Here is a 16,586-nt window from a genome sequence, read left to right as displayed (position 1 = left end):
GCATGTCCTTTAAAGTTCACTTCCTAAAACCCTGCATCAGTAGTGGCTCTGAAACACACTCGAGCACAATGTCTCCTTTGCCCCCTGTTAGGGATATGTATCAGTTTTATGCTTAATCCCCTCTCTAGTGGGATCCCCACTACTTTTATCTGGACTCCTGGATCTTTTACTTTGTCTCCCGAATGAGGGGAGCCTCCCCCCACCCCCAAACCCCCATTCATTATTATTTGCTCTAACCTTGGGAACTCTGTTCTTTGTTTTACCTTATGTTATGGGGTCCTGCTTTACTCCTTATCTTCCTAAGGCATCTTTGTTACACTTAGCACACAGCACCCTATGTGCGGTGTTGCTGAGGGCCCTTTTGGGTCTCCTTTTCGTATTCTTATTTTCTTTAAAAACTACTGTTCTTGGGGAAAGAGGGATACTTTGTATCCTTCCTAAACTTTTACTTTTGAGAGATCAGCCCACCCCACCTTAAGCGCTGGGGAGGATACCTAGTATCCCCCTTTATCTGCTCCTGTAACTTTTAGGTTACTATGACAACCCTATAGTTATGGCTGGTGGCAGTGGACGTGTTCTACTGACTTATGTAAAATGTTCCACCGCAGGCTGTATTCACAGCCCGCGTTATGCACAAAGGGGTCCCCATGTTCTAACATGGTGGATCCTTTCCTTTTTCGCCATTTCTTGTGTGGTTGTCCTTTCTTAGCCCTTCTACTGACTTCCTGGGAGGGCGAGGTCTGAATCTGAGTTTTGTCTTTGGCAGGAACCCTTTCCGTAGCCCATCAAGGCTCCAGTGTGTCTGTGAGGACAGGATGCAGGGGAGGAGGTTGTCACTCTCCTGCCCTTTGTCTGCTGATGTGCTTGTATGGAACCAGTTCTCCCTGGGGGGCTAGCTGCCCTGATCGAACAGCCACCCACCCCTTTCTGTAAACTACAGTGAGAGTTTGCAGAGGAATGAATGAGAAATCCTGATAAAAGCTGAGGTCCATGAGGCAGAAGGAAAGTCAACTACTGGAACAGAAGATCCGAAGCTGAAGACTACTGCTGTCCTGACCCCTTCTAATCGACAGAGGAGCTTTGAAGAGGGTGACTCCTTCTCTTTGGCCGGTTGGACCTACTAGCCATAAGACGAGCTGAAGAACGAGCCATCCCCGATGTGCTGTGACCTTCCAGGGCTGCAAACCGCCAATACCAGGGGACTTCCGACCCAATTCATCCTTCCATGAATTAATCCTCCCAGAACTTTGGCGAGCTCCAGTTGGACCTCCCAGAGGCAAGATGCCCCTCCTCAAAGTCTCCTCACCAGAGTGCAGGACTGCAGAATCGAAGTGGATCGACCAGGCGGTAACCGTTCACTTTTGAGCTTGTAAAAAGGTGCCTGGATGTGGGGGACCAAAGAAATCCTCACTGAGTGTCCTTCTCGCAAACTGCTGCTGCAACATCCTTTCCAGAGTCCCTCCTTTTTGTCACCATGACCAAGGAACAGGAAACCGGGTCCATCGCTGCTGGACAGGAAATAATCCAGCTGCATATTCTTCAATACTCCTAAGGTACTGTGGGGCTCAAGGTAGTACTTGCCTCTAGCCCAATTGTCGCTCCTGTGTGACTGGAGTGTGATACCAGGTGTTTGGGTAGTCACCCATATCCATGGCCCAGGCTTAACAGCTTGTCCACAGCAACTATAGGGAGTCCTTTCCAAGGTCACTAGTAACTTTTTGTTTTTTATTCCACTAAAGCATTATATTTAATAGTAACTAAAGTGGAACTTTGCATTTTCTGCTGCTGCATAAGACTTTGCACCCTATCTCAACTGAGAACTATGGTCTGCTAATGTTTTGGACTCATTGAAAAGCATTACAAAGTAATAACTTGCTGTTGCTAGTGTTGGATAACCCCTTTTCCTTACAACAAAACATTGTCTGAATGATTTTACAAGTAAACTGAACTGTGCTCATTGCTGGTGCGAGCCTCTCGTGAAACAGCCCTCATGGTCACTGTGGCATGGGTGGCACTTTCCATTGACCAGAATGTCTTGTATTATCCCTGGTAAAATGGCAGCCGACTTATACTACATGCAGGACTTGCCTTAACCGTGCTGGTTCTGTGGTTCGTGCTCTCGTGGCAATCCACGTTTCCAAGGTGATGGTAAACGATTCGGCTACAAACTTCCAAGCCGCGGGACCTGCAGCGCGTCTCAACGCTAATGTATTGTTAGCCCAAGTCCTTAGCTCAACGCTTCTTTGCCCTCACCCTTGCTTCTTCTTGTAATTCCCCGTTAATCCTTTTTACTTGCTCTCTCTCCTGGCTTGTATCTTTTTTCTTTTCACTATGGACATTCCTTGCACTCATTTTTGCTGCTGCTTGCCTTCTGCTTTCTTCGTTTCCAGCCTTGCTCGTTGCTCTGCATACCTCTTGGATTCTAAACTCCTGCTGCCTGCTTTTCATACTTTCTGCTAATGGGCCCTTGATGCCCTGCCATCATCGTGTTTATTTATTTCCTCGGGTCATCTCTGGAGATTTTGCTCCTTGCTGCCCCACACAGGAATTCTTCATCCTGCTTCAGCCTTCAGCAGAATCTAGACTTTTCCTCTACTGTTACTTATCCAACCAGAATACAGACACATACTCTTCTCTTCTGCAACCCCTTACATTGGAATCTAAACAACTACATTCTACTGTGGGTTTTATCCCTATTGAGGTTTTTTTTTGCCCACTTCTACACAGAGCCTTCCTCCAGGAGTCACACAACGCAGGTACTACTATTCTGGGCAGCGTGGCGTCAGGAGAGAGGCGTCCATTTTTTTTCAGGACTCAAATCTCTGTCAAAAACATTGTCAGAAGCATATCTCTTTGTCTTCTCCACACGCCTCGCTCAGGTGAGCAAAAAACCTGACTGTTTGAGATGCCAAGCATCTCCTGAAAAAATGTAACCTATGCCAGGCGTAATCGGTGCCATGCAAGTGTTGCCTGCTTAAGTCCAGACCCTAAAAGCTGAAAATGTGGCCCTTAAGCAAATGGTAATAGCTAGAGATACCATGGCCATAGTAAATCCCACTTTGGGTATGGTCCTAGAGAAGTATGATGGAAACCCAAGGAAATTCCGTCAAGTTTTGGACTTGTGCACTGTTCATTTGACGTGTGAGCCCTTATTGTATACCACTGACTGGCTACGGTCAGTTTTGTGGTGTCTCACCTTAGCGGGGATGCCTTATCGTGGGCCACGCCTCTGGTTACAGCAAATTATCCTGTTGGACAACTACCCTGCATTTCTTGCTGCCTTCAGAGCCATATGTGATCGTGCTGATACAGCCTATGCTTCGCAGGAGAGCCTCTGGACTGTCACAGGGTGTCATGACCTATACTTCCAGGTTCCGACATCTGGCTAAAGAATTGGGGATGGTCAGATAATGCCTGCAGTGTCGTATACAGGAGAGGCTTTAACAAAGACCCTAAGAAAGCGTTCGCCAGAGTACGAAGACCAGATCATCTGAATGCCCTGATTTTGCTAACCCTTCAGATTGACTTCTGACTTCAAGATCGGCGCCAAGAACGAAGGAGGAATCACTCATTTGTCACCAGAGATCCATTGACAAAACTTTCTCTCCTGTACCTCTGCCACTTCGGAACCCAAGCCTATACTGTTGGGAGCTGCTAGGGGACCGCTAACCCCTGAAGAATGAGCACGAAGAGTACCACAAGGGATTTGTATCTATTGTGCTTCCCGGTCTCTTTTGGTGAGGGATTGCCCCATAGCCCCTTGTAGGCATTCGCGGAATGCCACCTCCCGTTCCTAGATGGAGCACGGAACAGGGAGAAGGGAGCATTCCCAGAATATATATACTCTCAGCAGTAAAAAAAAAAAAAAATCCAGTCGTTATGGGAATTGCCATTGTTTCCCCCAACAATGAGTCGATAACAGCGATGGCCCTGGCTGATTGTGGAGCAGTGGGGAACTTTATGGACATTACATGGGTCACACAACATCAAATTCCTACATGAAATGATCTGTTCATCTTGTGGAGGGCATAGAAGGAACTCTTGTATCGTCCAGACCCAGTGTAGTAAACTCTCCCTTTGCACATGACAATAGCCCAGTATTCAGAAAACCTTACTTTTGACCTCATTAAGGCTGCCAATTTTCCTGCTCTTCTTGGTATCCCATGGCTACAATTGCACAATCCTTTCATCAATTGGGCCGCATGGACTTTGTTCCTAGGATCCGAGTGTTGCGTTTAACGTTGTTCTCCAGTCTCCTGTACTGAAACTTTGCCTTGTTTTTCTGAAATACCTCCCGAGGATCCATCCACAGTGGCTCAAATATAACAAAAAACTGACGAATACCTCAACTTTCAAGATGTTTTTTTTCTTTTTTTTTTTTTTAATTCTTTGTACAGGTTCTTCCCCCGCACCGTCGGGAGGATTGTGGTATTGATTCCTTAACCAAATGCAACCATCTCTTTGGACGGATGTTCATTTTGTCGGCCCTGGAAAATTTGGCTCTAAAAACCTATACCAATCTGGAAAACTGTCTTATTCGGACGTCCAAATACCCTGCTGGTCTTCTTTGTTTTTTGTACCAAAAAAAGAACACCTGAAAGCTCACGCCTTGTTTGGATTACAGATGATTAAACAGCTTTACTTTAAAGGATAAATACCCCTTGCCTTTTCGGATATCTCAGTCTTACAGGAGCCCAGATATTCACTTATTTAGATCTCAGGTAGCCTATCATTTGGTCCGAATTCATCAAGGTGACTTGTGGAAGACTGCTTTTAGAACACCTTTTGGGCATTTTGAGTATTTGGTAAGGCCTATGTTGCTCTCATGAATGCCCCAGTCGTCTTGCAAAGATACATGGACCTGGTATTTTTTCGGATATGCTATTTCATTTTGTTATCGTCTATTGATATTTTGATTTAACTCACCGGACAAGCATCTTCATCAAGAACACGTGCGTCAAGTCCTTGTGAGTTTACGAGAAAACAATCTCTTGGCTAAGCTGGAAAAATATGTATTTTCCACCAAAAATCCATATTTTATCTTGTTTACATTATTTCACCTACTGAGATGGCCATGGACCCCAAGAAAATATATGCAGTGTTAAATTGGCCTACCCCCGCTTGCGTAAAGCACATTCAACAGCTTTTGGGTTCAGACAATTTCTATAGAAAATTCATAACACATTTCTCTGAACTTGTTTTGCCAATAACCCATTTACTGAAGAAATGCCTTTCCAATGGACTGAACAAACGGAAGCAGTCTTTCGATCTCTGAAACAGTTTTTGTTCACAAAAGAACCCATAATTCAACCACCTGATGTGAAAAAATCATTATAGGGGAGACGGATGCTTCAGAGGCAGCTGTAGGTGCAGGCGTAAAACCCCAGTCATGAGGATCCGCCCGAAACTTCCTCTAAGCGTAACACCTGGTACGACACCAGACTTCCAGCCCTGAAATCTAAGTGCAGGGCAGCAGAACGGAAGTGGCAAACCTCCGGCTCATCATCTGACAAACTGGCCTGCTGTCTGATCCAGAGGCAATACATACACTCCTCATTTCCAAGAAAAGAGCCCACATTCAGGCACGTGTTTCCGGTGAATCCAATAACACGGCTGAACTTTTCAAGATCAGCAGGGAACTGGCCAACCCCTCCTCGGTTTCCTCCTCTCCTTCTCCCTCCCAGGCCCTCTGCAATGGACTGGCCTCATGCTTTGGCTCCAAAACCCAGGACATCCTCACCACCCTTGCTACTCTTCCCTCACAACGTGTCCTACACCCCCTCTCCTCCATTCCACCCCCCCTCCTCCATCATTGTCCTTCTCCTCCTTCACCCCTGTCACACCTGAAGAAGTTACCAGAGTTGTCCGCTCCATGAAGGCATATTCTAAGCACGTTTCCCCTTGCTCTTCATGCAGGACCATCAAGGATAGCATTCTCTCTTGCCCCTGCTCTCGCTGATTTCTGCAGTCACTCTTTCGTCACAGGATCTTTCCCCTCCTCCCTTAAGCACTCCCTTGTGCGCCTACTCCTGAAAAAACCTTCATCAGATCCTACGTGTCCTGCCAACTGCCACCCTATTTCCATCACCCCCTTCCTGGGGAAACTGCTGGAGACGTTGGTTTTGCCCCAACTCAACTCGCACTGAACTTGTTGGTGGTCTCCATGGCCATCAGTCTGGATTCCGAGCATCTATAAGCACAGAAACTGCTATTCTGAACACCCGTGAAGACCTGCTCGCATCTCTGCCCTTATCCTTCTTGATCTCTTCTCTGCCTTTGACACAGTCAACCATTCTATCCTCGTACAAAGGCTCCACGATAACCTTGGTATCTCGGAATGGGCACTGGACTGGCCGATATCCTTCCTTACTGACCGCTCTTCCCAAGTCATCCTGGGCACTTTCTCCTCTCATTCTTCCCTCGCCACCTGTGGTGTCCCCCAGGTTTCTGTTCTCTCCCCTGGCTCTTCAACATGTACCTTGCTCTGCCTGCACGCCTCCTCTCCCCTTACTCTTCCAACTTCCAGCGTTACGCAGATGACAAACAGCTTTTTCAAACTCGCTCTTGCACCCTCCATCATCCCTGACTGCCCATCTGCCATACAGTCCTGGTGCACCGCCAATGATCTCTGGCTCAACACCAACTGAGATCCTTCCCATCGGGACTCCTGCTCCCTCCTTCTTCCCTTCACTCTGGCCTTGCTCTTTGAGCTCTCCTCCTGTGCCGCCTTTTGAAGCCAGAAACTTTGGAGTCATCTTCGACTCCTCTCTCTCCTTCCTCCCTCACACTCAGGACATTGCCAAGAAGGTCCACTTTCAGCTCTTCCTTCTCAAAGGAATTCTTCCTTTTCTCATTTTCACTCAGAGGCTCAATGTGACCAAGCCCTGGTTCTCTCTAGGCTTGACTATTGCAATAGCCTCCTCCTGAATCTACCATCTTCCACTCTGCGACCCCCTCCAGCTAATCCAGATTAGGGCAGCGTGACCTATCCTTGGCCTTAAGCCCAGCCACTGTATCCCTCCTGCACTAAAGTCTTCACTGGCTCCCAGTTGCTGCATGAATTAAATAAAAATCCTTCTGCATCATCCACAAGACGGTCTGAGCCCAGGGACCATACTATGGTCAACTTTATGTTACTAAATACACACCCTCTAGACCACTAAGCTCCTCTGGCTCTAACTCTGTGTGTAAAGGTTTTGCTAAACAGAGGGCAGGTGGTCGTTCACTTTCCTCAGCTGGCTCCCTCCTATGGAACAGCCTCCCCCTCCCTCTGCGCTTTGAGCAGGATCTTCTTAAATTCCTGGTGCTCCTTAACTCTCCTCTTTACCACCTCCTCCCTTTCTTCTCTCCTCTGCTAATCCCACAGTTGTTGTGATTTGGTGTCCTGGGCCTTTATGCATCCTCGGGGCCCTCACCTCCAACACCTCAGTAAACAAGATAAAATATGGATTTTTGGTGGAAAATACATATTTTTCCATCTTAGCCAAGAGACTGTTTTCTCGTAAACTCACAAGGACTTGACGCACGTGTTCTTGATGAAGATGCTTGTCCGGTGAGTTAAATCAAAATATCAATAGACGATAACAAAATGAAATAGCATATCCGAAAAAATACCTGGTCCATGTATCTTTGCAAGACGGCTGGGGCATTCATGAGAGCAAAATAGGCCTTACCAAATACTCAAAATGCCCAAAAGGTGTTCTAAAAGCAGTCTTCCACAAGTCACCTTGATGAATTCGGACCAAATGATAGGCTACCTGAGATCTAAATAAGCGAATATCTGGGCTCCTGTAAGACTGAGATATCCGAAAAGGGAAGGGGTATTTATCCTTTAAAGTAAAGCTGTTTAATCATCTGTAATCCAAACAAGGCGTGAGCTTTCAGGTGTCCTTTTTTTTGGTACAAAAAACAAAGAAGACCAGCAGGGTATTTGGACGTCCGAATAAGACAGTTTTCCAGATTGGTATAGGTTTTTAGAGCCAAATTTACCGGTGCCGACAAAATGAACATCCGTCCAAAGGGATGGTTGCATTTGGTTAAGGTATCAATACCACAATCCTCCCGACGGTGCGGGGGAAGCACCTGTACAAAGAATTAAAAAAAAATAATCTTGAAAGTTGAGGTATTCATCAGTTTTTTGTTATATTTGACCCACTGTGGATGGATCCTTGGGAGCCATTTCAGAAAAACAAGGCAAATTTTCAGTACTGGAGACTCAGCTCCTGTCTATATGCACTTACACCCACCGCCCTGGTGGCTCACACTTAAACCCCTCGTGGCTCCTGGTCGTGTAGCACTCAACATTCCTAGCACTTAATCTGTGGTGCACCCATGAGCTCAGACTCCAGAGCACTGACCCCGTGCCTTCTACCTTGCTGCACTTGCAAGTTCTGAATACTCGCAAGGCATAGTAAGTTTGTCCTGTTTTCCTCTCCCCAGACCCTCCCCCCCCCCCCACTGCTTTTATATATTGTGTTTTAATGTATTTCCCACTCCTGCTCCCTCCCTTGCCCTGTGGGCGCTTTCAAACAGTATTTTCTTACTGAATGAGCACCTAACAAGCAAACAATAAAATAAATAAAATAAATAAAATAGAACATCTTATAGCCTTTTTGTCCAGGACCTTGACTGAATGTAAACGCCATCATTCAGTGATCGAAAAAGAACTCCTAGCTATACGCCATGCCTGTGTGGAATGGCAACATCATCTTTTTGGGTTCAACGTTTCCAGCTTTAATTAGGACTGATCAGGAGGATATCTTGGGGCAACAGGCCCGCCTTACAAACAAGACATGGAGCAACGCAGGTTTGATCCCCGGATCGGTGCTTAGAAACATCTTGGTATTAAGCGTGTTATAAATAACCAATTATAAGATATGATCATTGAAATTTGCAAGCCCTTCGTTCCTTAGAATGTCGCAACTGTCAACAGGCCAGATGGGCCTTCTTTTTTGCGCAGTATCAATTTAATCTTGCGTACATTCCCGGGACAGAAAATGTTATTGCGGATGAACTTTCACAGCAATATCATATGGAAACCCCCATCTATCATGCCCTATAACACAGCTCTGTGGATGCCTTTTTGACACACATTAAACAAGATGCAATGATTTCACCAGAATTTTTACAACTCGTCCAGTCTAATCTTTGGCATTTGAGTAAAAAAACATGGATTTTTGTTCAAGGGTCACTGCCTTTTTATAGCCTAGGAGAGAACCACGACCCATAGTCTACGCTGTTGCAGTAGGTTATCGAGGGGTTCATGCCACATATAATGGAATTCAGCGTCAATTCTGGTGGCCCTCATTGCAAACATCTATTCTACAACATATAAAAACCTGTTTTGTTTGTTTGTTTGTTAAACAAAACCATTAAAAGGAAAACCTGTGGGACGTCTCCATCAACCTACTGCACCTATTTGAGTGGGGGAAGTTATTCTACTGATTGTATTGTAGAACTACCTCCCTCCAAAAGGTCATACAGTGATAAGTCACTGTGGATGTATTTTCGAGAATGGCACATTTTTCAACATTACAGAAGTTACCAACTGCACAAGAAATGTCTCGTGTTCTTTATCGACACATTCAGATTACACGGATTGCCAAATGCCCTAATCTGTGATCGAGGTTCTCAGTATGTGTCAGTTTTGGTCAGAATTGTGTCGTAAAACAGGCATCAAATGAGCTCTATCATCAGGGTATCATCTGCAAAGCAATGGGATCACCAAAAGGATCAATCAGACCCTTGAACAATATTTCTGCTGATTTTCTACACAGGTACATGATGATTGGGTCACCTTACTCCCTGATGACAATTTTTCTTATAACACTACACATTCTTCCACCAAGTTCAGTCCTTTCTTCTTTTCATAGGGATTCCATCCAGCTGTTTTTCCTTCTATCTTTGATCACTAGTCAAACGTTTCTTCAGGGGAACACTGGAGCTCCAGCCTTCATTCAATTAAAAAAGACGCCATGGTTCATCTCTCTCAGGCGGCTACAAAAAGAATTGCTGATTGAAAAAGGAAACCTGCCCCACCGTGTGCCACAGGTGACAATGTGTGGCTTTCAGCTAAGAACTTACCTTACCATTTATGTCCCAAGTTGGTTCTGAGATTGCTTTGGTCCTTATTGGATCCTGCATAAGATCAAACCAGTCTCTCTTCGTCTTCAGTTGCCTCCTTCATGGAAGCGGATTCATCCGTTTTTCCATGTTTATATACTAAAGCCTTTCATCAACCTTTTCCTCCGGGTCGTTTACCTCCAGTACCAGTGGTTGTTGATTCGTCACCTGAATACAAAGTGCCACATATTTGTGACTCCCGCTTCGGAGAGGCTGCCTACAATGCCTGGTGGATTGGAATGATTTTGGGAATCTCATTCCTTTGTACATGCCACAAGGCTTCTTTGCCAATTCCACCATCTCCACCCAGGCAAACCTGGTGGCCCCGCCTTTGTAAGGGGCAGGCTGTCGTGAAACGCCCCTCATGGTCCCTATGGTATAGGTGGTGCTTTCCATTGACCAAAACTTGTATTATCCCTGTTAAGATGGCGGCCGCCTTATACTACATTCAGGACTTGCCTTCTCCTTTCTGGTTCTGTGGTTCATGCTCTTGCGGGAACCTATGTTTCCATGGTGATAGTAAATGCTCAGCTACAAACTTCGAAGATGCGGGACCTGCAGCGCATCTCAACGCTACAGTATTGTTTGTCCAAATCCTTAGCTCAGTGCTTCTTTGTTGTCCTCGCTCCTTCTTGTAATTCCCTGGTCCTCTTTTCTCCTTGCTACCTCACTCCTGGCTTGTATCTTTTTCCTTTTCGCTATGGACATTCCTTGCACTCCATGTTTGCTGCTGCTTGCCTTCTGCTTTCTTCGTTTCTAGCCTTGCTTGTTGCTGTGCATACCTCTGCTTTTCATACTTCTTGCCTCCGGACACAGCATACTCTGCAATTGTGTTTGTTTCTTTCCTTGGGTAAGCTCTGGAGGTTTTGCACCTTGCTGCCTCCACACAGGAATTCTTCATACTGCCTCAGCCTTCAGCAGAATCTGGACTTTTCCTCTACTGTTACTTACCCGGCCATAATACACACTGTTCGCTTCCGCAGCCCTTTACATTTGAATGTGAACCACTACATTCTCCTGTGTTTTATTTCCCTATTGAGGGTTTTTTCTTCCACCTCTGCATGGAGCCTTACTCCAGGAGCCACACGACCCAGGTACTACCACTCTGGGAAGCGTGGCGTCGGGAGAGAGGCGTCCATTTCTTCAGGAGTTAAATCTCTTGCAAAAACATTGTCACAAGCATATCTCTTGGTCTTCTCCACACACCTCGACTCAGGTGAGCGAAAAACATGACGGAGCATTACTATAGAAGCAGTTGGACTGCCATTGAACTTTGCTCATTGCTGGTTGCGAGCTACTACTATTGAAGCAGTCACCTGAAAAAGTGTTGCTTATGTTTTCTATTGTGTTGGTTAGTATAAATAGTATTTACTTACATCGCCTTGTGTATGTGAAATAAATGTACATTTTAATATAACTACAAGTGTGTTAAGAGTTTCTTTGGGTTTGTTCTTAGAGAGGGGTGTCCGGGACACTGGACTTATTAGAATGTTATATCTAGTGTGTAGTTTTTATCTGTTGTTGCTGACTTGCTTCTATTTCAGACGGGGGTGGTTTTGTTCACATCTTGTGGTAACCTTTCTAGATTATCTGATTTGGTAGAGGATCCTGTAGTTGATGCGCTTGCAATTGGTAGGTCAGAGAAAATGCCTAATGATTTACATGTGCTTACGTGGAATGTAAATGGACTAAATAATTCGAAGAAAAGGCTAAAGGTCATGAATCACATGACAGAGTTGAAGCGCCATGTTTGTTTTATTCAGGAGACTCATTTACTTAAAGATGAAATTTGTAGCCTTAGAAAAGGTTGGGTGGGAAGGGTCTTTGGCTCAAGTTTTTCATCGCTATCAAGAGGAGTGGCAATTTTAATCAGGAGGAATAGTCCTTTGAGGATTGTACGTGAATTGTCAGATGGTGAGGGCAGGATGGTGGCTGTTCTAGTTAATATTCAAGGTTGTTTGGTGACGTTATGTAATATTTATGCCCCGTCAGTAGATGATGGTTCATTCTTTAGGAAGGTGGCGCAGACGCTTCAAGACTTAGGTTCGGACATCATCCTGGGTGGTGACTTTAATACTATTTTGAATAAGGATTTGGATAGGAGTGTGCCGGGAAATTTGAGGCATAGTGATCGCCATTATGTTTCTCTTAAAAACTTGATGGAGGAACATGCTTTACGGGATTGTTGGAGGTTGCAACATCTGCATGCTAGAGAATACAGTCTTTACTCGGGTGCGCATTCGGCTTACTCTAGACTGAACATGTTGATGAAAGCTGGTCTAATGACCAAGAACTTTAAGTCAAGCAAGATTGGCCCAATCTTATTGACGGATCATGCTCACGTGATGATGAGTATTGACTTGGGAGGTACTATTCAGAGAACCTATACGTGGAGAATGGAATGCGTATTTGAAAATGGAAAAGGAGGTAGATAAGTTGAGGGCAGAAATTGATTTTTTTGTTTCAGTGAATCATACTGGCGATGTGAGGCCGGAGGTAATATGGGAAGCTTTAAAATGCACTATGAGGGTTTATCTGATTAATTTGATGTGCAGATTGAGAAAGAATACTGCAAATAGACAGAAGGAACTTGAATTTAGGGTTGATGTTTTAACCAAGGCAGTAATGGCTGGCCCGTCTGACAGAGATAATCTTACTGAGTTGAGGAAACTGAAAAAGGAACTTAATGACATAATTGAGGAGAAGACAGAAAGAAAATACTATAACCTGAAATGTGAGTATTTTGAGAGGGGTGAAAAGTGTGATAAATGGTTGGCATATAGGTTGAAAATGAGGGAAGCTGAATGATCAATTGCATCTATTCAAGATGAGGATGGCCAAACCACTTTTATGCCGACTGAAATTAACAATGTTTTTAGGGATTATTACATGCATTTATATAAGTGTGAAGTTGCTGTGCCAGTCGGGACTATTGACTTTCTTGAGAGTGCGAATCCTGCTAGAGTTTCGGATTTTGACTTAGTTATTGGAGAAGGATCTGACATTAGATGAGATTAAGACGGCTATCAGCAAATTAAATGTTGAGAAATCGCCGGGTCTGATGGCTTTCCGGTAGAATTCTACAAGATATTACCAGATTCAGCCCTGAATCTTCTTAAGGACATGTATGTGTCTTCTTTGGCTGATGGCATACTGCCGGCTTCGACTAGACACGCTATGATATCTGTCTTTCCGAAGAAGGGAAAGGATGAGACGCTTCCTGGGAGTTATCGACCGATTAGTCTCATTAACACAGACAACAAAATTTTGGCAAAGATCATGGCTAATAGACTAGAAGGTCTTCGACCGAAGTTGATCAGTGAAAATCAGTCGGGTTTTGTGAAAGGGAGGAAAACCTCCAGCAATATCAGGCGTTTATTTCACACACTTAATAAGGCATCGAACGAGACGGAAGAGGTGGCCGCTTTTTCATTGGACGCGGAGAAGGCTTTCGATCGGGTGGAGTGGAATTTCTTGTTCTTAGTGCTCGAGAAGTTGGGATTTGGAGTGAATTTTAGATCATGGATTAAGCTCTCGTATACGGAACCGACAGCAGATGTTAACACTAATGGGGTTCGATCTGTTCCTTTTAGATTAGAAAGGGGAACGAGACAGGGCTGCCCTCTTTCACCTTTGTTATTCGTTCTGGCGATTGAGCCTTTGGCGGCTGCCATACGAGATCAGCTGGATATAGTGGGTGTTTCATGCTGGGGTTTATATAAAAAAATATGGCTGTTTGCAGATGACATACTTTTGGTCCTGCGGGACTTACGTCTGTTGTTACCGACGTTGATGGGGGGTCTTAACTTCATTCCAGGAGATTTCTGGTTATAAAGTGAATTGGGGCAAATTTGAAGTGTTGCCGCTGGTTCCTGGATGTAACAAAAAATATGTCGCTGATCTAGGGTTTCGTTGGTGTCCGGATAAGATGTTGTATTTGGGGATCTGGATCACTCCAAAGATCTGTGACTTGGTAAGAGTGAACATGAATGTGATTACAGTGGCTTTTAAATCTGATTTGGAACAATGGGGGTTACTGAATCTGTCACTTTGGGGAAGGTCTATTCTTTAAAAATGATGTCAGCCCGTAAAATCAACTATGTCTTAAGTATGGTCCCACTGAATATTGAGGCTTCTTATTGGAAATAATTGGACAGGCTAATACAAGGATTCTTGTGGGACAAAAAACCGGCTAGATTGTTTGTGGAAGCTACAATTACCTTTAGAGAAAGGTGGCTTAGGTGTACAAAACTTCAGGTCCTATCATCTGGCCTTTAATTGTGCTTTCTTGGTGGATTACATGGAAACGAGTCCTAGTGTATGGGCTGCAGGGGAAGCGAGTGCAAATGGTCCTTTATCTCCAAGGGCATTGTTAACCAATTTATCGAAAGGAGTAAAAGATATATTGACTACATCACTGAGAGATTTCTGGAAGAATTTGAATGTTTTGTTGGGTGTGAACGCATACAGGGATCCGAATGCGTCTGTTTAGATGAATCAGTCTATTAAATTGAATGGTAAATCATTTTTCTGGCCCAAATGGTTTTTGGGTGGTATCAAATGGATTGGCGACCTCTTCACTGAGGGTGAGTGGAAAGGCGCGAGAGAATTACGAGACTTTAGTATTGACGGATTCAGATTATCGGATTACAGGAAATTGAAGTTGGCAGTTGGTATGATTGATTTTCAGAATGGCCTCAATCTGGAATTTCTTACGAGGAAATCATTGGTGAATGAGGGTGGATTGGCAAGCCGGGGGTACAGGCAGATTCTTCTTAATTATAAAAGCAATGATTGCCTAGGAATTGAATGGGGTCGGAGAATTGGAATGGGCATTACTGAGGAAAGTTGGACAAGGATGTGTGAGAATGTTAAATTGTGTTCCTTGGGACTGAGTGAACGGACAAGACAAATTAAGATCTTGTATTGGACCCTGGAAAAATTGCGGAGGAGAGGTTTGAAGGATGGCCCGGAATGTTGGGCATGTGTTCAGGAGGATGGTACTATGTAACATTTGATGTGGGATTGTGTGAAGGTCCGTGGGTTTTGGAATGATGTCGGTGGTATTTGTGAAGAAATCTTGGATGTGACAATTGATTTTAATTTTGAGACAATAATTCTGGGGAATGATTCCATTTTGGAAGATCTCACTCAATGCCAAAAAAAATGGTTCTTTAGAAGAGCTGCAATGGGTAAAAAAGATTATCCTTAGAAATTGGAAGTCGATTGCTACATTAGACAAAGATTTGGGGCTGATTGAAATGCGGGATTTGGCAGCTATGGAGGAACGGTTGTATAGAAAACAAGGCAAAATGGGTTGGTTTACAAAGATTTGGGGAACATTTTTGGAACTGTACTGAATTGATTATGTAGGTAATGAGATGTGAACAGGAGGTTGGGTGGGTTTTGTTTCACTGATTTTGCTGTTTTTATTTATTGTTCCTATGACTTTGTACGTAACCATATTGTATTATATGTTGATGTATTCTCATCTGTTTTGAAAATAAATTATCAAAAAAAAAATAAAAAAAAAGTTTCTTTGGGCTAAAGTATTTACTGGGTTCATTGTAGTTACCTACAGCTCACATCCTCCTTATAAGATAAGCCTGGCTTCTCTGTCATTCTACCAAACCTTTTAGTAGTACAGACTTATATTAAGAGTTTGGGCCTGTACACGAAGGGATAGTTTTATAGAGTCTTGCCTGCTGGTAGACTTTGGGAAAACTCTCCTAAACCCCCTCTTCTCAGTTTCCCTTGCCTTCGATGTCCTTTCCTTCACCTACACACTTATCTGTCTCCATCCCTCCTTCTACACTTATCCTCCTCCTCCCCCAATGTTCCATTCACCACCCCCTCTCGGTCTCTCTTCCTTTCTTGCTCACACGTCTTTCACCTCCTCGCTGTACAAACCCGATGGTCCATTTTCCATCGTCTCCCTCCCACTCATTGTCTTTCCTTACAAGCTAACCAAGCCCCACAGCAGCAATTATCTTATTAGAATAATGATCACAGATTTTTTTAGGACAGATGCCGGAAATCGTGACGTGCAAAACACATTCAGATCATCGAAGGAGGTCTGCGATTTCACGAGGCCACATGACCACCTCAAAGTGCTTATAACTTGGTTTGAATAAAAGCTTTTTGGGGCTAAGCATTTCCTGTAAAATCTTTTCTCCCATACAGTGTACTTGCTTTGGTCCAATCCAGACCTGCTGCCGACCTTTGCGACATGGCCTCCCGTACTACAGAAGCTTGCAGGCGGGGCAGGTAAGAGCTTTTCTTTGTGTTTAAAACCACCATAGCGTGCACACACCTGCATGTTTCTCCCTTTGGCAATATTTCAGATGAAGGTGATGCTGGAAGGCATGCAAATATTAAGGCAATGCATGGTGTGAAAAGTGGCTGGCCCTTGGTCCGTCTCTCTCTACCATTGGTAATCTTGCTCTGCGGGTGATGGGGCGAGG

At 44.4% G+C, this 16,586-nt stretch overlaps 1 protein-coding gene across 1 annotated transcript in view; it reads left to right on the top strand.

Annotated features, from left to right (window-relative positions):
- Positions 1-16,586, top strand: part of EIF2D (eukaryotic translation initiation factor 2D) — a 161,565-nt gene that overhangs the window by 31,681 nt on the left and 113,298 nt on the right. Inside the window, exon 3 of the mRNA XM_069633185.1 lies at positions 16,306-16,389. Within this exon, the coding sequence (XP_069489286.1) occupies positions 16,306-16,389 (84 nt within the window). The remainder of the gene's footprint in view (positions 1-16,305; positions 16,390-16,586) is intronic.

Source organism: Ambystoma mexicanum, chromosome 13 (genome assembly GCF_040938575.1).
Source record: "Ambystoma mexicanum isolate Mex_15411 chromosome 13, UKY_AmexF1_1, whole genome shotgun sequence".
NCBI classification, from domain to species: Eukaryota; Metazoa; Chordata; class Amphibia; order Caudata; family Ambystomatidae; genus Ambystoma; species Ambystoma mexicanum.
Note: the sequence above shows the minus strand (reverse complement) of the source record. Positions and strands in the feature narration are given on the sequence as shown.